This window comes from Diorhabda sublineata, chromosome 7, assembly GCF_026230105.1.
Source record: "Diorhabda sublineata isolate icDioSubl1.1 chromosome 7, icDioSubl1.1, whole genome shotgun sequence".
NCBI classification, from domain to species: Eukaryota; Metazoa; Arthropoda; class Insecta; order Coleoptera; family Chrysomelidae; genus Diorhabda; species Diorhabda sublineata.
The window spans coordinates 5,726,379-5,750,092 of record NC_079480.1 but is presented as its reverse complement, the minus strand read 5'-3'; the positions used below and the strand labels follow the sequence as shown (position 1 = coordinate 5,750,092).

Genomic DNA, 23,714 nt, shown 5'->3' with positions numbered 1-23,714 from the left:
AGAAACTACTCGAACTACTCGAGTGCAATAGGGTTTAACTTCTTGTGCTTGTTCTTTGCATAAAAACAATGATTTTTCGAAAAAAAGAGAGTGAAAGCATTGAATTTGATTTGTATGTTTAAGATTTCAAAACTTTCGGAAAACCTAATAAATTCGACGAAAGAAATGAGCGTATAAATAAATGGTCAAAAATCTACATATATTACCATAGTTGTATCATAATAACAATGCTTACTCCTGCTTTATTATACATACCGCAATGCAAACAAGAAAATTTGGAAAAAAACTTGGAAGAAGTATGTGGCTTACCGATGGCAACTTGGCTGCCGTTTAAGTTTGATAATTTTCCTGTTAAACAAATTGTTTACTTGTATGAGGTGAGAAATATTTCATCTGTTTCAAAACCTTTTTCTTAAAAAGAAGACACCGATAGATAATATGATCGAAGATCCCTGCAACTATTAGGAACCACTCGATTGTTTAATTTTTCTAGTGCTATGCGGTTCTTGTAGTCTACCAAACAGCTGGATTTGTATCATTCACCATTTTGGCTCTATGCGAACATTTGGTGCTTAGATTTGAACATGTAGAAGATGAGTTAGTGATTGCTTTAAATGAAAAAGACAGAGTAATTAGAAGGCAGAAATTTTATAAAGCCATACAATATCATCAAGCTGTTATCGAGTAAGTTAATCAAAATTTTTTAGTACCAACCTTTATAGGGTATTGTTTTCCACATTAATATTTAATAAATATTTCTAGCATGTTCGAGTATAGCTACTTTGAGAGTACACTATGAGGTGTTATAAATCACACCTTAAAGTTATAAATCATCATATTTTCATATAACCTCTTCATTTTTTTGTTTCGCTGTAAAACAAAGATGTGCTGCAGTGAAACATATTCTTCCACCATTACACCACACGTAAGCTTGATTCAAATTAGCGTGATTTACAAATTATTTGTGTTGTTTCATTGTGGCACATCTTTTATTGTGAAACAAATAAATTGAAACAACAAGCAACCAAACTTTTCAAATATGCTTCCCCACAGTCAAAAGGATTCATGTCGGGTGATCGCGGAGGCCATTCGATAAAACCACGCCTTCCAATCCATCATCTGGAAAACAAATTATTTAGGTCTTGCCTGACTACACACGGATAGTTGAAAATGCTTACTTGGCTTTGAAAATATCCGAGCCAACTCACCTAACCTAACCAATAAATCTAAATATATTCAGTTTTTTGGGATATTGGGTATGGGATTCACGCATCCAACGAGGATTGTTTCGTGACCAGTATCTACAATTATGCCGATTTACGTTTCCATTAGTAAAAAAAGTGGCCTCGTCGCAAAATATAACATTACTTAAAAAATCATTAGGTCTGCAAAGTCCTCATCAAAATCGTCCATCAATTTGGATATCTGTCGGGTATTTAAATGTGGATCGTCTTCTAACAGGACACAAACGTCTAAAGATTTGTTTCCAGTTGATGTAGTTTTTCTGCCTCATTTGGATACATCTTGTTATGCGATTTCGGTTAGGATATAAATTATTAAATATATTAAGAGTTTCTTGTTCAACTCCGAAATTATGGTATTTAGATATAGGGGACATTTGATGAAAAATAATAAGTATTTCTTAAGGATTTCGAAAGGCTAAAAATATACAGGGTGTTCCATTTGAAATAACAAAGTTCATTCTTTTTCCGAAAAAAGGAAAGATCTGACAACACGTACAAAAAAATTTCTAAAAATCGTACAAGACGCTTCCGAGATAATTGAGGGGTTCCATACATAAACCTCACCTAAAATTGTTTGTATTTTCAGAATTGGAGCGTTGTTAAACAAATGTTTCAGTCCTTGTATGATGGTGCATATTAGTTTAACGGGACCATTCATAGGCGTTATAGGATACACTTTTCTCACGGTAAAAAAATATTAATTGCTATCTTTTAGTAGCTTCCCTATTATCTATGTATCTATCTTTACCAAGATATCATGTAACCAAGTGTTTGGTCTCGATTTTTTATTACCAAAGGATCAAATTAATAATAAATCTCGCACATTTGTTAAGAGTTAAGAGGCGTGGGGGGTCTCCAATTAATAAGAGGGGAGCGTGGTACAAAAAAGTTGGGGAACCTCTGCATTAGAATGATACCTTTTGTTAATCATTCTACCCATATTTTAAGTATTTTTTAGACGACGCCATCTGAAAATTGTTCGTTCTGTATTCATTTACATTACGAAAGTTGCGTTTTGAGTGTTCCATGTAGCTCTGGAGTAGACAGTTTCACTTTGATGATTTTGCAAACTTTCTTCCGCCACAAATATGAATCAATCAACAAATTCTATGGAACACACAAACACATCTACAAATTATATCGAAATCACAAACACATCTACAGAGATACTTTACTCTCACCTCCGAAATATATATTTAAATACACAACTTCGAAATTTTACTCAGCAAGTATCCTTAGAATGAAGACTGGTCATGGGAGATATCCCGCCCATCTTGCCAGGCTAGGTATTATACAATCATCAGTCTGTACCTGCGATGAAAATTCGTGTGCTGATCTCAATCACATTTTTTTCGGATGCAGCAATCACATTCATAAAACAATTTGTTGCAGTTACTTGTTAAACAAAACTACTCCCTACCTCTGAATCTCACACACCTTTTGAGCGTGGATAGCCGACGGACTTTGGATCTATTGGTAAATTTTATCAAGGATACTAAAATTAATCTTTAATTAATTACATTACACACACATATCTGTATCCAATACAATCCAAGAACATTATATTGTTCAATAAATAAAATTCTCTATTATTTATTTTCTTTCCTCAGTGTAATTGAAAAATTTTTGGATCTTATGCGTCGTCTAAAAAATGTTGTGTACGCCGCAGCTGAAATACTACTTTCTAGTAGTTTCAGTCTTTGGCATACAAATAACTATTCTAATTTATATTAATTAAAGCGTGTTGTTTTTATTTACTCAAACTATTATCAATGTTTTATGCTATTCTTTTTCAGCATATCCCTTTAGATTCCACCGCTCTATTAATAGGTTGGTTGATATCAACTTATATTGTTTGTTATGGAGGTCAACGATTAATGGAAGCGGTGAGGTCAATTTAAATTTGTATCATTAGATTAGATTGTTTTAAATAAAGATTTTTGGGAGTTGTTCCGAATTTCCAAGGTATTAGCACTACTTCTTAGAGGTACTCAAGCCATTAACTAAAATACGCAGAATATTCGGAGTTGATGCTCTTCTGTCTCTATAGCTTGCTCGCACAATCTACAGTTGTTGTCTTCTGCCGGCCCGCGGGTCGCTTCCGGCCCCTGAGCCGTATAAATAAGGCCCGCGGGCCGCTTCTGGTCCCTGATGTTTTAAATACTTGTACTATCAAGTCTACGGCGCTGTGACTAAATTAAAACAGAAAACATCAGAGAATTTTGTGGGATTTTACTGTATGGACCATGTCATGCAACCTATAATTAAAATTGTAAAGCAGAGGACTAAATCACCGACAGTTCATGTAGTTTTTAAAAGATTTGGACGAAAAGTTTTCTGATATCCATTATTTCATCGAAGTTGGTGAAGTCGAGGAGTAGTTTTAGAAAGATTTTGTGCATTACTTGACCCTATTCGAGTTTTCCTGTTAGAAGAAGGCAAACTAATTGATTATGACAATAACTAATATCCATTAGACATGGATTGCGATGGATTGTGCCTTTTTGGTAGATATAAATAAACACTTGACTGATTTGAATATAAAGTTACAGTTGAGGGCTTGGGAAGATCAGGTAAAAAAACAAACTTTGGACCATTTCCCTCATTTAAAATCATTTGGCACTGTGAGCCAAAAAAAAAATTGGATGAATAATATGTATAATAAAATGAATGAAATGGAATTCCCAATTTTCAACAATCCATTCAATTTTGAAGCTTCACAGGCACCAGTTTATTTGCAAATGGATTTGATAGATCTTCAATCGGGCAGAAAAATTTAATGAAATTAATGCTCTTACATTTTATATACAATATCTCAGGAGTTTAGATAATTAACCGTAATTGAAAAAGCATGCAGCACGCATTATCTGCATGTTTGGTAGCACCTATTTATGTGAGCAGATGCTTTCCGTCATGAAAATAAATAAGAACAAACATCGCACAAGACTTGCGAATGAACATCTCCAATCAATTCTTAAAATAACTAAAACCTAAAAACCTAAAACCTAACCTAACCTGACATCAATGAGCTTGTCGTAAACAAGAGAAGTTAGGTATCTGGATCCTCTAGCTCAACATAATTACCTACTTTTATAGCTTTGATATGATTTTTAACAACCGTATATTATATACTTATATAATTTAATAAATCAAATGAAATAATTCAGTTCATTTTTTTTTATTTTCAATCTGGTTCACCTACGAATTCAAAATTAAATATATGGCCCTCTGCAAAATTGAATTTGACACATCTGTTTTAGAGTATTTCAGTTGGTAATATTATGCACCGAATTCATTGGTACGATTTGGAAACGGATATTCAAAAGGATCTTATATTAATTATAATTAGAAGCAGATTTCCTATTTACCTAACAGCTGGACCATTTGGCCCTATTACTTACAGCACGATAGTAACGGTATAATATTTTACTTACAATCAACATAATTGTAATTTAATTCAGCCCTGGAGCCAGTGCCGTATTTACAGGGGGACCGGACTGGCCATGGCCCAGAGCGGCAAATTTTAGGGGCAGCAAAATAGAAAAATAAGGAAAAAGTGTCTTTACTTTGAAGTAAACAATTGATAAATGATAATATCACTTTGACAAAGTCAACGCCTTCCTTTTTACCGTATCCGTTTTAAATTGTCTAAAACAAAAAACCACGGTGTAGAGAACTGTTCAGTCAGTCAAGAATGTACTTGTATATATTATAGAGTAAACTGGATTGTGCAATGATAAGGTAGATGCGACTACTCATAAAGCAGGAAGTTAAAGTAGTTTTCCGTGTTGCCATTCAGTGCATACTATTTTTGTGTTACCACCTTCTGCACCCTGTTACTTTGAGTCATTTCCACAACGCGCGCTGTCAGGTGTCGAATTGGGCTAAAACGGATATCTGAAGCACTGATAATTTCATACGAACGCGTTTATCATTTAGTCTATGTCAATTTGGACTTGAGAAAAATTGCTGCAAAATGGATCCCCAAATGTTTGAATGTTGACCAAAAGTGTGCAAGGGTAGAAGCATCACATCACAAACGATGTAGACTTCTTAAACCGAATTGTTACTATGGATGAGACTTGAGTACAGTTCTTCGATCCAGAAACAAAGCAACAATCGATGTAATGGCGACACTCTGGTTCTCCAAAACCTAAGAAGTTTCGTATCCAAAAATCTGCTGGATAAGTTTTTGTTTCCGTTTTTTGGGATTGTCATGGAGTAATCATGATTGATTTATACACTATACGGGACAAAAAATTAAAGAGAAAAGACGTGGAAAGCTATCCAAAGGTGTTTTTGCAGGACAGCGTCCCTGCATACAAATCTCATGCTGCAAAAAATTCATGATTTAGGGTTTGAATTACTAGAATACCCCCTTATTCACCAGATTTGGCTCCTTCCGACTATCATCTCTCTCCTCAACTAAAAAAAAGTTTAAAAACTCGTAAATTTTCTTCCAACGAGGAGGTAATAGAAGCTGTGGAGGTCTGGTTTGCAGAGCAAGAAGAAGCATTTTTTTTAAAGGTTTAGAGACGTTGCAGGTTCGCTGTAATAAATGTATCCAATTAAGAGGAGGATATGTTGGGTAATAAAATATTTTCACATTTAAATTTTGTTTGATTCTATAGTAGGCTAAGAATTTTTCAATATATCTTTGTATAATATTATGATCTGTTTCATCAGTCAACTGACTGTAGAGATATTTTAAAATCTAAGCATATTTAGACAATTTTATTGAAATTTAGGAAATTTTACTAGCTTCCAACATTGCCAACTTTGAAAGCATCGCACCTTCCCTCCCCACCTACTCACAAATTCCACCCCTCATTACATGGTATTGGAAAGGGCGGCAAATCAGGTCTGGCCCGTAGGCGGCAAATTCGTAAATCCGCCACTACCTGTAGCCAGAATTGATTTAGTTCTTCCAATATAAATTGCATATTATAAAAACTCTTGCCGACAATTTTGTTCTGATCTACCATTGAGGAATTGGAAGGCATTATACGCCGTTATTTAGACTGACGAATATGATAACAATGATAGTGAATGTTTGTTTTGTCGGGGATTATACCCCGAAGACAATCGAGTTGAAAAGTGGGCTAGTTGTGGGGCTGGTTTTGTGTGGTCCCACGAGGAATGCGGCGAGATTGAAAACACACAAAAATAAACGAAAAAAATAGCTTCTTTCGATTAGATTTTAGAATTGTAACAGTTTTAATCCTTATATTTGTTTCTTTTAGCAAAATAAAAACAATAATTTTGTTTTGGTTCTTTTCCTTATTTTTCTATATTCTGCGTTTTTATTAGGAACCTTCTCGGAGGATCTCATATTAGAACCAATTTTGAAAATTTACTTTATTAGTTTTTTATCGCTTAAAAGAAATAATCATTATTTCAAACAAACTTAATGTGTTAAAATAAAATGTTTACAGAGTGTCCCACGACGAGTAAAAACTATCTGTATATAGCAAAATACTTATAGTAAAATCATGAAAATCTCTACGTTAGTGTTTTCGGATACGATATTTTTAACTAAAATATTTTCAAAGATGGCCGACTTCCGGTAGAACCAGAAGTCGACTGTAACTTTGTTATTTTAAATAGAACACCCTATATATTAATACATTTTTGAAATCTACGTAAGATTTTAGTATAATTTTGTCTAAAAACTTTTTTCGAAAAATGCATAATTTTTTGTGAAAAATTTTACCGTTGCAGATCCTTATAAATTATTTTTTACGAGGATACCCTTGAAGATATGGAAATGGTTTCTGTCCGGTTGCTTTTAGCAAGGTCAGACGTATTTGAATCTATATTTAAAAATTTTTCATTCGATACAAGGTGTGTATACAAAGTGTTCAAAGTTTAACTTCATAAATAACAAATTTCTTTATTTTTTTAAATAGAACCACCCGGTTTTTTCTATTTTAATGCATTCAGAGGTAAAAAATAAGACAAATTCATGTATACTTTCCTATACCTTACCGTTATCCAGATATTAAATGTTTTCTCTAAATTTTTAGAGATGCAGGTGTGGTCTAAATTTAATTTTGATACAAGCACTAAGAATAAGAAACAAAAAAGTATTTTTTTATCTTGTCAAGGTCTTTAAAAAAATCAAATCAAATTGTATTCACAAATCCTATTCCAACTTTTAGTCGTTTCCGAAATATGTGAGTTTTAAATTATTATTGTATTTTTTAACAAGTTTCAATTTTTGATGTATACTTTTAGTAGGCTTTGTAATAAACGACATTTATTCAACTGTCATTAGTCAATTGTTGACACTTTAGAAAATCGTTAAAATGGCTCGTTCTCAATTTAATAACGAATAAATAAAATGTTACCACACCTGCATGAAAAATTCTCAACAAAAATTCAAAAACGTCTTACTTTGTTAAAAGCAACCGAACATAAGCCGTCACCATATCTTTAACGGTGTCCTCGTAAAAAAATAATTTATAAGGGTCTGTAACGATCAAATTTTCTACAAAATAATATAACTCAAAAAGTATGCATTTTTCGAAAGAAATATTTAGACAAAAGTTTTAGTTAAAAAGTTCATATCCGAAAACACAAACGTAGAAATTTTTATGATAAGTATTTTGCCATATACAGATAGTTTCAACTCGTCGTGGGACACCCTTTATACAGCGCTCTATTGTTTCTGTATTGAACCATTTTAAAAAATTGAATTAATACCCATTTCTTTAACAAAAATAAAAAAGTGTCTCATATTACGTGCCTTTCCCCTATATACCTAATTGTTATCGTGTGATTAAAGTTTATTTCTTCATAACTGTTGGTTCTTTTTACTTTCTTATTCATCGCTATCTTAATATTCTCATATTCTCCTCTATGCAAATTTTTCTTCGTCTTTACCATGCTCTGTCTACAACTTCATTGTATTCTCTTCACTTTTTTTATAAATATATTCGTACTATTATCGGCGTACTTTCATGAATTTTATCAAATTTTCTTATTGGTTTTTCTTTAGAATTTCATAATTCACTATTAATTTCAAAATACTTGTTTTTTTTTGTTATATTCGTTATCTCAACATCAAATATTTTCATTTTTGTGTTCGTATTATTTTTTTTATTTTGTAGGTATTCTATGTATCTATTGAATGCACCTAAGTACTTAAAATTAGTTACCACAGTGGAAACTCGATTAACCGGACTAATTGTTATCGTTAGGGATTTGGATAAACGAAAATCCGGATAATCGAATGTATGAAGAAAAGCGGGTTCTGTGAAATAAAATAAGTTTAATAATAGTAATATTTAATAATAAATAATTATTTTATTAAAAAATAAATAATGTATTATAAACGTTTTCTCCGATTGACGTATTGACGTCATATAAATGACTTCAAAGTCTTTTTAATGTCATTGACGTCAGTTGATCAAACAGACATCTAATAGACGTCAAATCGACGACAGCTTGCAACTGGGATATTTCCCTTTTTGAAAAACTTTTTGATCGTTCATATTCGTTTAATATTATTATTATTCTTATTATTATTTGTAAAATGAATCAACTTTAATCCTAATAACACAAGTATGAATTTCCAGATTCGTGGCACCAACCAAAATTATTGTAGAAATCAATTTGATATATAGAAATAAGCAGACATAGATTTCATAGAAAATACAAAAAAAGGAAAATGAGTCACTTTTATGTTAATTTTTACAATTTATTTCAACAGACATCGACTTAATTAACCACTATTGAAAATATTTCAAATAGTTTTTTTATCGTAAACAATATGATTTACTCAGTTTTTCATTTTTTCATTCTACTTGTATAATCAAATCATAATTTGTGTTTCAGATTCTTAAAACCTCATATTCTTACGTAACACTATTGAAACAAACAATGTGAATTATATTACTAAACACTTTAAAACAGACTTTAATGAAATAAAATGTTCCAAAGCATTTATTTATTTCTTGTAGTTTAATTTTTTTATCCTGACCAATAGACAATCGAGGGTTTTTATGAGTACTCTCGTATCATATTATTGTCGCTTTCCACCTTAATATAACTTCTCGTTGCTTTAAAATTATGAGAACGCCACTGAAACCACAAATCAAACAACTTCCATCATTATTGCAACTATCTTCACATCGGTTATCATCGTATAATACCAAGCGATAATCAAACATTGGCTTTCAATTTCAATTAATCCTCTTTTGAGTCTGACTTTGATAGGATGCGACAAAAAGGAAAAGATTAAATAATATATTGTACATAAAGAGTTAACTGAGAATTATTATACCGTTTATATGGACAAACAAAAACAATTTAAATCAAATAATTTAGTACAAAACATATTTTCAACAATTGTTATAAAATATGATAAGATTGGACTCCCACTTAAAAAATGCATAGAACTTAACATTCTTGACAAAAAAATTATTCTTAAATGCGTATTTTAGAAATAAAAGTATGAATTATAATATCTAATTTAATTAATATACATTTCAATTGCAGTTAACATAATTCACAAATTAGAGGCTAGTTTATGAGACTAACCGATAGATGTTAGTATCAATTCACTACCAAATATATAATGTAGATGGTGTTAATATCGATAGATAAATTATCAAGTTTAATGTTGTTTTTAATTAAGTATATAAAAAAGATATAGTACTTCTTGCGCTATTTCAGTTATATACAATAATCAAATTATTCTTCATTTACTAGTAACATAATTAATTCCAAGTAATGTAAAAATATTCAGATATGTGAAAAAGTAAACATAAAACTGGCAACATAAGCCATAAGAAATTTGACAATTGACAGTTCTGCAGGTCTCTATTTACCATTTACTGTGATCTAATGATGACAGATGTGAGAAGCCCATTGAAAATGGCTGACCGAGATCGATAAAAGTTGCACCTTGTTTTTAGTACATTTTCAAGAATATTTCTACAGAAGAATCTATAAAATTACGAATATTTTCAGTGTGTGTAGTTTATTAGTATCCTAAAATGAATGTGCCCTTTTTGCTTGATTATTTGTTAGTGAAAAAGTGAAAAGAAATGTAGTAATTGTTTCAAAGTGGTAAGTAGTGTTTTGGCTACTATTACCAGTTGTACTTGAGGCATGGTAAAGTCTATTTGAGATAAGAATAGGACTATTGAAACACGATATAATTAATATAGGGATTGTGGCAAACCGTATTTTAATTAAATGTATACAATGTAGTGGGGGTGATATTATGTGTTGACAATTTAATTTTTGTTAAATATGAACCCAGTCTAGCCTACCTTGGTATACTTTTTATATCTTATAAGTTGGGTTGAAAGTTTTAGAGAGTATTTTTTGAAACAATGGGTGATAATTTGCTAACGATTCAAGCGAATATATTGGAACTTCTTTTACGACTTTTTAATGGGTCATAAACTACGACAAACCCTATTATAATAAAATTAGCCTTTATATTATTTTGTTTATTTTTACGCTATTTTACCTGTTCTTTCAGCGATGTAAGAATATAAGTAGAAAAATTCGTTAACTAATGTTTAATCTTTCATGTGCAATTTGTTTAGCTATTGATCAGTGGCGTAGTATATTACATTTATGTGTAATTACTTTAAATTTATTAAATAAAACAACTATATATACAGTGTAGTTATAAAACAATACAACATGATATTTTAATCCAATCAAGAGCTAAAAATATTGAAATAAATTTGCTAATGAATTTAACTTATCTATAACTGATTAATTGCAAATAATTGCTTGCTTCTATAAACAATTTCAATTGTTTCAGAAATGTTTTGATATCAGTTTACTTTCTAGTACTATTGAAAAAATTATACATTATGTAGCATCTCCTGTTCAAAACAATGTGAACTAAAATTATAAATAGGTTATCAAAATGGACTTTTCCAAGTTTATGGTTTTGAAAATAAAAATAATGGTGGAAGGATATTAAATACAACTGCATGCTTGAAACTCTTTGATGAAATAAACATTAAATTACATAATTTACACACATGTTCAACATCTTTTTACATTCTAAAAAAGAAAATTGTCCACCTGTTTCTTTAAAAAACAGGTACAGTTGAAACAATTGCAAACACAAATTTTTAAACAATCTAAAGAAAATGTAGTAAATAATCGAGGGAAAATGTATAAAAAATTTAAACGAAAAAACATCAAACTTTGATCAATCCCAACTGTATCTATTTTATATCACCATGTAGGGTTGTGTAATTAATCACTATCAAGGGAAGAGAGGTAAAAATTAATTTCCATTACAAACTAAAATATGAAATAGCAATAATAGTCGAACAACTATGTAAATCCTTATTATATCCACTTTTATAACATCAATATAAATTTACAGTGAAAAATATTGATCATAGACCTACAATGAACTTGAAGAGCATTTACTAATAATAAAAATAATGAAACTTCTTCTTTGCACTAATTATTTGATATAATTTCTTTAAAAATATCAATGGAAATGGATTTGATATTAAAAAGACCACACAATATACTAGATACCAAATGATTTCAATTATTTCATAACTTCTACATATGACTTATTTTCTATAGTTTTTCTTCTATTCAGAAGTATAATGTTTTTTCTTAATAGTAAAGGCTTTCAAGGCTATTAGGAAAGTACATTTCCTAAATTTATTATTATATTTAACACTGTTGAATATTTTGAGTTTGTTTATTGCAGAAACGTTTTCATTCATATTTCAGATTATCATAAAGTATAGAGAACTGGTTATAAACGCTACAGTAATGCTGGTGGCGGGTCCAGGAATGATTCCATTAGCTTAACCAATCTTCTATCAGGTACACTGTCATTGAGTAGGCATTTTTATTTTTGTTGTTCTTAAATTTCACAATGGTATGAAATATATTCTCCACAATAGTACAAATACCAAGTTCAAATATATTTTTTTCCACACCACATCAAAAGCTGAAAAACAACAAAAAAGCTCATGCCGTCAGTTTGGTGGGATTATAGAGTTGTTGTGTTTTTTGAGCTGCTTTCAAGGTACCAAAGATCAATTCTGATGTTTACTGTCAACAATTAATGAAACTGGATGAAGCAATGAAAGAAAAGCGGCCAGAATTGTCAAATCGGAAAGGTTTAGTGTTCCACCATGGCAACTCATGAGAAACTATCGGAGCTTGACTGTGAAGTGATGCCACATCTCCCATACAACCCTGATCTGTTATCATCTGATTACCATTTATTTCGAAGTTTGCAGAATTCTTTCAATGATCAAACTTTCACAAATGACGATTACCTTCAATCGCACTTGATTCAGTTTTTTGCTGATAAGAACCATAAATTTTATGAGTGAAATCATGAAGCGCTGAAAGGAAGATGGCAAAAGGTCATTGAGCAAAATGGAAAATATATAATTTGCTGTAAATAACTTTCAACCGAGTTAATTTAGCGAAAAATTATTTCAGACCTTTTTTGAATGCTGTTTAATTTCCTACAAAAATATCTATTTCTTTTTACTACACAATAATTTGTTGAAATATATTAAAATTCCAAAAAAATACTCCCGCGTAATTTAAATGGGAAATCAAAAATCGCCATGCGGCACATATTGATGTTAAGAGCTCAAACTTTACCAATTTTTTTTTCGTCATGTTGAACGATATTTTCGCAGTAGCTAAAAAAAATTAAAACTTTTCTTTGGCCCAACCTGTCCATACTGTATATTATACTTTGACACTATTTGTATTCATACTCAAACCTTACTTTATGTTTATGCTTAATTTTTGATGATGAGTTTCTATTATTTGAAAGAAATGTTTATTTTAATTCGTGAATTATCTCATTTGCCATTCAATCTTCGCTCTTCTGTTTATTTTGACTATTCCAATTCAAGGTTTATGACTTTTAGCAAAGTAAATATTATAATATGTCTATAAATATTTTATTTTTTAGGTTTACTGCTTAGCAGAGATTCATAAATGGCGACTACTCAAGGAGAAATCAGGGTGGGTCCTGGTAACCAGGTAAAAGATATTTATGTACGTTGATCCAAAAAAAACCACGGTAACAAAATCGAAATTGTATTCATTATGTATATAACATGTAGGGGTTTAGAAGTAACCTAATATGTTTCAATTTATAGATGACACTTTCAAATCAATAATTCACCCAAATATTTAAAGAATAGAAATCAATTAGGCTGGATGTTTAAAGTGACTTCATAATTATATAAATTTATCAAAACATTATTACTGTAATTAAATTATTTATAACTAAATTTATACTTAAGTATTTCTACCCTTGCAGATGTAAGACGTGTGTATAATGTAGCTTCTCAAAACTATCCTCTATTCTTTTCAATCCTTTACTTTATGTCTTATACCATTATATCTTCATTCTTGTAACATACCCAATCCATCCTAGTTGCGCTTATTCTATTTTAGTATCTATAGTTTTTTTCGTAGATTTTTCCTGTCAGGTCTAATATATCTTCCTTAGATATCTCATCTTAATTCAATGTATCTTATTTCCTTAAAAGTTGTGTTGTGATCCACATTTTTACCCAAAAGTGAGTATGGGAGAGAGTTTAAAAACTTTTGTTTTTATTCCTTTCGGTATCTCTTTCTTTACAGGAAAAGTGTTTTCGATACATTTCATTCAATATTACTTGCCCTTTTCTAACCATTATATCTTCACTCATTCTTGTAACATGCCCAAACCATCTTAGTTGTGCTTCTTCTATTTTTTTTTGTCCTATCTGATATATCTTCCTTAGATATCCCATCTTAATTAAATGTATCTTATTGTGAGTATAGGAGAGAATTAAAAATTTTGTTTTTATTCTTTTTGGTATCTCTTTCTTTGTAGAATAAGTGTTTTTGAAACAAGTGTGGAGATGGTCTTCTACAAAGATCTAAAATTTATTTTTAGTTGATGCAGTTTTTCTGCCCCCTGATTTGGATAAATATTTTACTGAACCAGTTTCGTTAAACTTTTTCACTAATTTACTGACACTAGATCTTATGGGATTTCGGTTAGGATATAAATTATTAAAGATATTAGACTTTTCTTGTTTACTTCTACTCTTATCACCATATCCTAATAATATCATTAAAATATCAATTCCTTCTTTTTCGTATGAACGATCCATTGTGACTTTCAATAAATAATATTTTATTGAAACATTAAATTAGTTATTTCAAAAGTAATAGCCACCTAAATGTATTATTTTTGATGGGCAACTCTTAAATTTTATTTTTAATGATATTTTTACTGATTTTCAGCTTGATGGGAATTTATATAGCTTCACTCTTATTTTTTTTTCTAATTTAACCGGACTATTTTTTATCTCAAAACTTACCTTGAAAATGTACAATTTTGAAATTTAATACATAAAACATATGAAAAAACCAGTACTATTGTTTGATAATAAGTTGTGCATAAATTAATCATTAGCTAATTGTTGTTTCATGTCTGTTATATAATTCTGAAACTGAGTAATGAAGTTATTTAGAACCATTTAGACCTCTCAAAACAGCATATTTTTGTTCCAAATTATTTCTATAAATGATTTTTAATAGCTTGGAATCTAGGAAATTAATTCCAGAATTTCTGTTGGGAGTTTGCAGCTGCTTTTCAATCTGACAAATCCAAAAAAACGGTATCATAAAATTGCTACTGGCCCAAATAACAATTGAAGAAAAAATACACTTCAAAATAAACTTTATGAGCTGCTAAATAATAATATATCGTGCATGTGAGTATAATAAAATGTTAGGTAACGGCATATTGAAAGCATTTTTGTATTTTAATTGACTTTTAAAAATAAATTTGCATCTACTTTTCACATGTTTGTTTAATTGTTTAATTTACATTAATTTCGCGACTAATCCTAATAATCATGGATTCCATTGTTAAATACTTGGTAAATATTTAGAAGTAGGGCTCCGCCCCAAACTGACTCCAAAATTTTTTTCACGCATTTAAGGTTGTTTTTTAGTGCTCCGGAAGTACTTCAAAATTGAAGGTCAATAATAGGGTACTCGCATTGATTAAAAAGTATTTATGTTTTTCTTTATTTGATTAGGTCTTGATATGAAATAATATTTAATTAGAATTGAAAAATACTATCTAAATATTTAAGTGAGAATCGTAAAAATTTCAAATTTTTAACTACATAAGAAAACAATTCTCATTGGTTTTCAGTTGTGACGTTATAGGCTTAATAAAAATATTGAACAGTTGTCTGCTTGATGATCACGAGGTTATCGTTGCCGGCAACGTAGCGTGTGCTGTTATATATAAACTGAATAAACGTTTTATAGGTTAAGTTTAAACACGATCAATATATCATTTTCCAGATTAATCAAAGTTTAATAATATTTTAGAAAAACCGAGGGAATAACTGTCGTATTTCCTTTGTATCATATGTCCAATGTTGATTTTATACCTACGACGTACACGCAATATGGCGGCCTTGCTAAATTGTATAAACTACCTGCAAAATTTTTGAATTTTCAATTATTATTTTCTCTCTTAAATATTTTTTTTTCAAATCATACAAGTACCCTATTCAAAAGAGAGTTGTGGCACGGCGTATTGTCATGATGAAAACGAAATTCGTCATCCCATTCATTAGGTCACTTTTTCGCATATCGTTTCGCAAACGTTCCAGCACCCAATTCAGAGTTTAGAATTACAAATATGGCGGCTTTACTAAAATGTTTAAACTACCTACAAAATTTTTGAATTTTCAATAATTTTTTCTCTATGAATATTGATCAAAGAATTAGAAAAAAATCATTATAAAAGTTATGTATAAACTATCCAAAATTATTTTTTTCTTTAGCCATGCAAGTACCCTATTATCCAATCATATCGGAATGGCGGTCATCTACAGCATTAGCACATGAGGTTTAAAAACAAAGATTAGAACCTAACCTAACTAACCTCCTTTTCCCTCTACCTCTTTTATTGTGTCAAATTTTAAACTGGTAACTGTTTAGAATTTTTCGGCGATTTGTCACTATCGAAATCAAAGATCCCCCTCTTGGAACACTAAGATTGAGTTAGTGATGTAGTGATAACAATTTTAACAAAAATAGAAAGCGTCATCTAAATGTCGAAAAAGTATTAGGTTGTAAATAGTAGCATTAAACATGATTTATATTTAGTTATCAACCCTTACGTTTTCAAGACCAAATTTGTCGATTAAATTGTATAAAGTATTAGTCAGAATTTCTGAATGAACCCTTGCATGAAGAAAGTAACTAAAAATTAAAGTTGTATCGTTTATTTCATGCTATGCTATTATTATAATCTGTTTTTATGAATGAGGGAGTAATAAAATGATAAAGCATTCGTAATCCATAGGCATATCACTTTTTTTAGTAAACAGTTGAAATATTTTTTCAAGTTCTACCTGGAGTATTTTCTTATGAAATGAAAAAAATGAAAATATCGGGTGTACACTTATATTTTAATCTAATTAACCTGCTTATAAAGTACTTAGCTGTGCAATTTTCATTTTTCCTAAAAGTATGTTGAGCATTTTGGGTCATACTCGTTATATAGATATAGGAATTTAACCTGATCATAATTTCCAAACAGCAAAGGTGCAATTTTTCCTAAAATGTTTCATTTTCCCACAATGTATGAAAAACACTGTGTCATACTAGTTATGTAGGGCTGAACTTTGATTTCTTGAATCTACCCTTCCCCATTTTTCATGCTTTTGTTTTATATACGATGGCCGTTTTTTTTTTCAACATCCTATAGGCTATAAATAAAAGACAAGTTCATATAAAAGAAATTGAGATATTTGTCATATCTGTGGACAAGCTTTTTAATACCCTCTTCAAAGAAATTTGCCGCCAATGTAGCCTAACCTACAACAGGGTACAAAACAGACCTTGAAACTTTTGGAAATTCCGTAGACAAAGCAGTAATGATGAATCTGCGGTTTTCTTTAACCATTCTGTCAACTCGTTGAACCTTGTCATCTGAAACGACAGATTTGCGTCGTTGGCCCCCTTCATCATGCACTTTCGACACCATCACTCATGAATTATAAATATTTGTTATGTCTTCATTGTTTTTGAAAATAATTTCCATTAAGATCAATACGCTTAGTATGTGTTTGAACCAATTTTCGAAGAATCAACCGCTTCTTTAGGTGTAGGGAAACGTTGAACTCGCAATTTATTTTCGATCTACGGGAATTGGGTACCAAACGGCGACTGACCCATCAAATCGACATTTAGTCTGTTCAAAAACATTTGAACTTTGTGAGAGGTCGCGCTGGAGAATGATTCTTGGTGGTTCCTGATGGAGCTTTATCACCAAAAGTCTGTTTCGCGATTTAATGCCATTTTTTGGTCAAGATGAATGTTTCTAGTATCTGTAAACAACTCAAATAGCACTCGTATGAAAAAACGTTCGCAACCCTCGTATTAGGTGTCATTTGGAATTTCAAACTAAAGGATTTTGAAAACACTGGGTTTCTAAACTATTCATAAATCATGGACTTTGTTTATTCTATTCAACTAAAAATTATTATCATATCCGTTAATTTGACGACGTTATCGGTGTTAATAAAATAATGTTATCATCCAAACTATGAAAACTATTGAAAAATGAACTGATTATTATAAATAACATTAAGAAAATATTTATAATTGCGGATGTTGATACTAGCAGAAAATAATATTAACAAATCGTAATTTATTTATTATTTGGTTTTAGACAAAAACCGTGAATCACAATCTAATTTTTTGAGCTGCTTATTCTATTCACTTAACCTTTCAATATTTATCCTCCGTATCTAGTTCTAAAATCGAAACTTTGCATTTATTAGTAACTAGAACAAATTCTTCAAAATAAGTAAGTTCAATACGATGACGGTCCCAATTTCTTCTCAACCAAATGTGTCCGTTTTTGCTTGATTCCTTCGTTCAAACATTGTAATAAGTTCGCATAATACTCACCGTTGTTAGTTTTTCCTTTTTCAAGATATCAGATATATCCGATTTACATCCATTGAAGCCAATTGAGGTCGATTGTCACTTTGTGTTGATTGAAAATTTTCGAAGTCTATTCACGCCAATTGAAGTCGAATCACATAAATTCTTATATATTTGGGTGTATTGGCGTTTACTTTTGTCAGATATATTCGATTTACATCGATTGAAGCCAATAAAATAGTTATTTGTATTATAAGGGCTGAAAGTGCTACTTTGTTGGACGAGGCTGAAAATTGCGAGACAAGCGAAGCGAGGCGAGCAACAGACGAGTCCAACAAAGTAGTATTTCATCCGCGGCGTATACAACATTTTTTATACGACGCATAAGAATGTAACAAGAATTCTATTATATTTTCTCTGGTTAAAGTTTTTGATTTTTTTGCAGTGTAACCTTTGTTTTGTTTCTTCAGGAAATTGATGAGTTTTGGATATTTGTTGATGTGAACATCTTGTTTTATTGCGAGAGTACTTCTAATCATCGAGAATGTACACCATAAAGTAGAACTTTTCCAGATTTTAGATTTAGATTTAGCACTACGTTTTCTGCTGGGTTTTTTGCCTTTTTCTGGTGACACCACTTCATAAAGAGTTCGTATTGTTTTTCGTACCTTGTAAGATATTTATCCGGAAACAAATTAAGAACGGCTGCAATGCTTTCTTCGGTGAGATCAGGTAGCGTGGATTCGAGTAACTCTTCATCGCTGATGTTTTCTTTTTCATCATCATTCATTGTTATTCATTAATTTAGACAAAACTTCGGATAAAAAATAATTGCAGAAAATTGAAGATTTAAGTTTATGCAAAATCATCGAAGTGAAACTGTCAACATTTAGGAAAGTCAAAGTTGTATACTCCCGAGCGTCCCGAAAGTGTTTTGTAGTACGGAACTGTCATTTTCACTACATGGAACACTCAAAACTCAACTTTCGATATGTAAATGAATACAGAACGAACAACTTTCAGATGGCGTCGTCTAAAAAATAATTTTTTCCCCCATTTACTGGTATCGGTATCGACTTTTTGCGATCGACTCTCGATACCGATACCATTGTCCAAGAATCGGTAGAATCGAGAATCGATTCATCTCTAGATTTCACTAAACTCATAAATAGATAGAATTAGGCTTTCTGTAATAATCTACCTACTTCGCAATATTAAAATGGTGCAAATAATCACCTAAAAATGTTTAAATTGTAATATTCATTGTAGTTGTCAGATTAACGGATCCTTTATATACATTTTATAACCCTTTCATCTTTAATTTTCAGGCAATGTAGCATGAAAGTATATGTACTTTATATTTTCAATTGGCATGTGATGTAAATAATATAATGTAGAAATTATGTTACTGTGTTTTTCCTAATTTTATGGGTAATAGCTTTTTTTAGAAATCATTTTAGTTGTTTAGTACACTTTTTCATTAAATATCTTCAATCTTTAGTAATTTATGATGGATAAATTCTCGAATTGTAAATTTCAGCTTAATTTATAACAGACTAGACGCAATCAAGAGAAAAATTTATTTAAAATAATCGTTTTTTATGTTAAAAAACACATTTTCTTCGGTAACGAATTAAAAAATATATTCATTGAAACAAGACAACAAAATAACAAAACTATAACTTTCTGAAACACTCACATCTCCAAAAGTCTTGCCCTCCCCCTGGTTATTTAATAAAAAAATATTTTTAAATTTATAAAATGTGCTCAATTTTATACTCTTCTTGAACGGCAGCAATAAGGTCTTAAAGGGTTTTCTCGATTGGATATTGCTCTGCCCATATAATCCCATGTTCAATAGAATACATTTCTGGTAAATTTGCTAACCAATTCATTCTTCTGATATCTCCTTCCACCAGGATGCTTTGTACCAAATAGGGACTCGTCGAAAAAACGAATGTTACGCTATTGTTGTAAAATCCAATCCCTGTGCTCTTGAGCCCTTTGGAGATTGGCAGCTAAGTGTCGTCGTGAAAGTCTAGATACCCTTAAAGGTCTCCTTGCCCTTAGATTCGATGAATGTAATCTCTTTCTGATGGTAGTTCTCGAAACTGCCCTTCGGTATGTTAGCAAAAAGTGACTTCGAAGTTATAGATAACTGGTCAGCCGTATTGTCCATCTCTTCTTGAACGGCAACAGTCAGGTCTTGAAGGGTTTTCTCGATTGGATATTGCTCTGCCCATATAATCCCACACATGTTCAATAGGATGCATTTCTGGTGAATTTGCTGACCAATTCATTCTTCTGATACTCCTTCCTCCAGGATGTTTTGTAAAATGTCATCCCGTAATTTGAAATTATTTTAGATATATTTTTATACTATTGTGCCAATTCTTAACGGCAGTTACCCTTCGAAATCATCTGCTAGCAGTGAAAAATATAAAAATAAGTGAATGGACAGTTAGGAGGTGACTTCATGCTGTTGAATTATGTTTTCAAACTAGAGCTATTAGACTGTCGCTTTCCCATGAATCCAGGTTGAATATTACTCGAGAACACCTTACTTTGATAACAGCGGATTATACTGAACACACTGTTTACACCAACACTCACAATTACACTGTCTGACGCGAATTTCGATAACCAAATTATCATCTTCAGGGACTGAAGGCAAACTGTTTGCTTTGATTATCGAAACGCGCGTCAGACAGTATAATTGTGGGTGATGGTGTAGTGGTAGTGTAAATATTGTGTTCAGTATGAATATCACTAACGGTTCCCAAAACTCCAACTTAACTAATAGCGGATTGGAGTCGCATAATGTTTTTCGATGTATCGCGTGTATTGCCGAGCGAGTTCCATTTGGTGGAGTACCAGTTATAGTATGGAGAGGCATATCTTTTGACACTCGCTCGGAGTTAGTATGGGTCGTTAACTTCGCACAAGTACCTGACAAAGGTTCTAAAAGACCATGTTGTACCATTCATGGTTATTCTTAGAGAAGACGCAAATACATTTGATGATGTTGAGATTGAGAGACGTTTACAGAGACATGTGTCAGTAATTCTAGAGATCTTCGTGACATACTGGTGCAGGAATGGGACAGTCTTCAGAATGTGATCCAAAGCCTCCTCGTTTGTAAGTTGTTATGAATGCCAGAGGAGGGAATACTCCCTACTGAAGGCTTTAAAATTTCTTTTATTCCAACGTAAATCATAGTAAAGTAAAAATTTTAATTTTCATCACTTAACATTAATTGGAATTATTCTATAAACTTTCAACCACAGAAATTTTTTTATTCAAGTTGGAGGAGAATCCGGCTCGAAGGACCAATTTTTTGTAGAGGTTTTTTGTACATAAATAAATTGTCTTCTTTATCACTTTTCCCGTGAACCTCACCCATATTGAAACAAGAAGAAGACTGAAACTTTTACGATGTTGCCAACTTTGGCATGGTTGTTGGAGTGTATCCAGTCAGCAAACTATGTTACAACCGAAAAAATCCAGAAACATAAATTTTTTTCAAATAACTTAGTGATACAGACAAATTTTATCGCCTCGAAATACAGTGTATTCAAGAATAAGATTACAATAAAAGTTTCTGAGTGACCCTAATTTTATGCTCGTCTGTGTGTTTCTACTTTACATTTTGTTGAATAGAATGTTTGAAATAAATATGAAAAAGTGTAATAAACCTTACAAAATTTAGTTACATTTTATTTCTACTTTGATTATTCTCAGGCTGTCCTTCCTGAATACCGTCCAAGTGTTCCGCCAGATCAGTTGTCACCAGATCCAGAACAGGTTCGGGTCCGCGAAGAACAAAGATGGGTTCCCGCTATGACACTAGATGCCGATTTGTTAATGTACCTTCGCGCTGCAAGGTCTATGGCTGCTTTTGCTGGTATGTGTGATGGTGGGTGTCCTGAGGATGGAGCCAATGCAGCATCGAGAGATGACACTACGATCAATGCTTTAGATGTGGTAAGATAATTAGTTTTTCACTAAATCTGATTGTTTCAATAATAATATACTTTTTAGTTACACGATTCTGGATATGATCCAGGTAAAGCATTGCAAGCTTTAGTAAAATGTCCTGTACCGAAAGGGATCGATAAAAAGTGGAGTGAAGAGGAAACTAAAAGATTCGTCAAAGGTCTTCGACAGTTCGGCAAAAATTTCTTCAGGATAAGGAAAGATCTACTGCCTCATCGAGATACGGTAATTGATCTCATTAACAGAATTGTATATTTTATTACTTTATTTAGAACAGGTACATATTTTTCCCTTTGGTCGTTTCCATTAACAATTGGCAATTCCAAGTCACCTTTCTTTTATAATCTTCTTAATGTCCTAATAGCATACAATTAACTTAATCCTCTTTGATATACCTGGTAGCACTATGAAAATGCAGCATATCTAGATATTTCTACCTTTCACATTGTTTCATCATACCCCTTACTGGTACATGAACACAGATTATATCGAACTGTAAGTTCACTTTTTCTTGGGACTGCTAAGCGTGAAGATATAAAAAGCCTAGCTACGCTGTTTCTAGAGATCCAGCACGCGCGATTCCGTTTAATTTTACGTTTAGTATGGATTTCTGTTTATATTGATATATTTCTATTTATACCAAGTTGAAGTAGTTATTGAACTTTGATTATTATGCTACCTCTTTACCGTCCTTGCCCTTAAGATTGACTCACCAACTATCCAAAGGATATTTTTTAACTTTAATTCAAATATATATGAAACTTTGAAAGTTTTGTGGTTTTTTTAAAGGTGATTCATATACAGTTTAGATAAAGTAGTGATACATACATTTGTTTATATTACTTTTAATTTTAACATAATTGATGATATGTAAAATGACTAATTGTATTTTGTCAATCAGATCCTTCTTTAGCTTGAAATTGGATAAAAAATTGCCTAACCTAACCAAATATGCTAAGTGAGTTGCACTTTTATATAAATATTATACGCCATTGAATTTTCTCACCCAAACACTTCTAATATTATTTGTATGAGTACATCTCATTAAATAAAAAAATAGTTATCAATTATGTTATTATAAAAACAATATATACCTATAATAATATTGTCCAACAAGAACTGTCATTTTTTATTTTTTTTTAATTTTTAACATAAGAGACAGTGAAAACATTTAAAATTTTACTAACTTTTTTTTTTAGTGAGATGGGTATAAAACAAAAAAATTAATCTTCATCAGATTCATCTGAGAAATCTTCGCTACTAACATCGTTGTCATCTTCATCTATTTCATTGTCCTCATTTGTGATATCTGAATTTCAAATATGTATTCAATTGACCAGGATAATAGTAATCATTTTGATGACCTTCTTATCGATTCATGTTGGAAGGAGGGAGATTGTTTTGTAGGACAAAATTTTTTTCGAATAATTTAGATAATTATCAAATCAACATATTTTATCCCTGCTATCTCTGTACCTACCGCAATCGAGAATTATCACACAGGAAAAAGTTGGGAGTCTC

At 31.2% G+C, this 23,714-nt stretch overlaps 2 protein-coding genes across 11 annotated transcripts in view; both read left to right on the top strand.

The window, feature by feature from the left end:
- Positions 1–296: 296 nt before the first annotated feature.
- LOC130446632 (odorant receptor 4-like) lies at positions 297–9,134 on the top strand. The gene is made up of 6 exons (XM_056782998.1): positions 297–377; positions 494–684; positions 1,831–1,930; positions 3,041–3,130; positions 4,505–4,660; positions 9,084–9,134. Exons 1-6 carry the CDS (start codon positions 312–314, stop codon positions 9,132–9,134), a joined length of 654 nt encoding a protein of 217 aa, XP_056638976.1. The 5' UTR covers positions 297–311.
- Positions 9,135–9,845: 711 nt separating this feature from the next.
- The window catches only part of LOC130446284 (arginine-glutamic acid dipeptide repeats protein), a 37,419-nt gene continuing 23,550 nt past the window's right edge, over positions 9,846–23,714 (top strand). For 4 of the 10 annotated variants that reach the window (XR_008910125.1, XM_056782425.1, XM_056782426.1 and 1 more), the window contains exons 1-5: positions 10,087–10,319; positions 11,976–12,071; positions 13,189–13,274; positions 21,939–22,181; positions 22,239–22,418. Coding sequence is in view for 9 of the 10 variants with exons in the window: in XM_056782425.1 (XP_056638403.1) it covers positions 13,215–13,274; positions 21,939–22,181; positions 22,239–22,418 (483 nt within the window). In the remaining variant the exon portion in view is untranslated. Of the gene's footprint in view, positions 10,320–11,975; positions 12,072–13,188; positions 13,275–14,934; positions 14,993–21,938; positions 22,182–22,238; positions 22,419–23,714 lie in introns of those variants that run through there. The other 6 variants (XM_056782430.1, XM_056782424.1, XM_056782427.1 and 3 more) reach the window with 5 other exon arrangements.

Coding starts and splice junctions, on each gene's coding strand:
- LOC130446632 (XM_056782998.1), top strand. CDS start 312: ATGGCAACTTGGCTGCCGTTTAAGTTTGATAATTTTCCTGTTAAACAA. Junction 3,131..4,504: donor GTCAACGATTAATGGAAGCG/GTGAGGTCAATT, acceptor CATCTGTTTTAG/AGTATTTCAGTTGGTAATAT. Junction 4,661..9,083: donor CTTACAGCACGATAGTAACG/GTATAATATTTT, acceptor TTTGTGTTTCAG/ATTCTTAAAACCTCATATTC.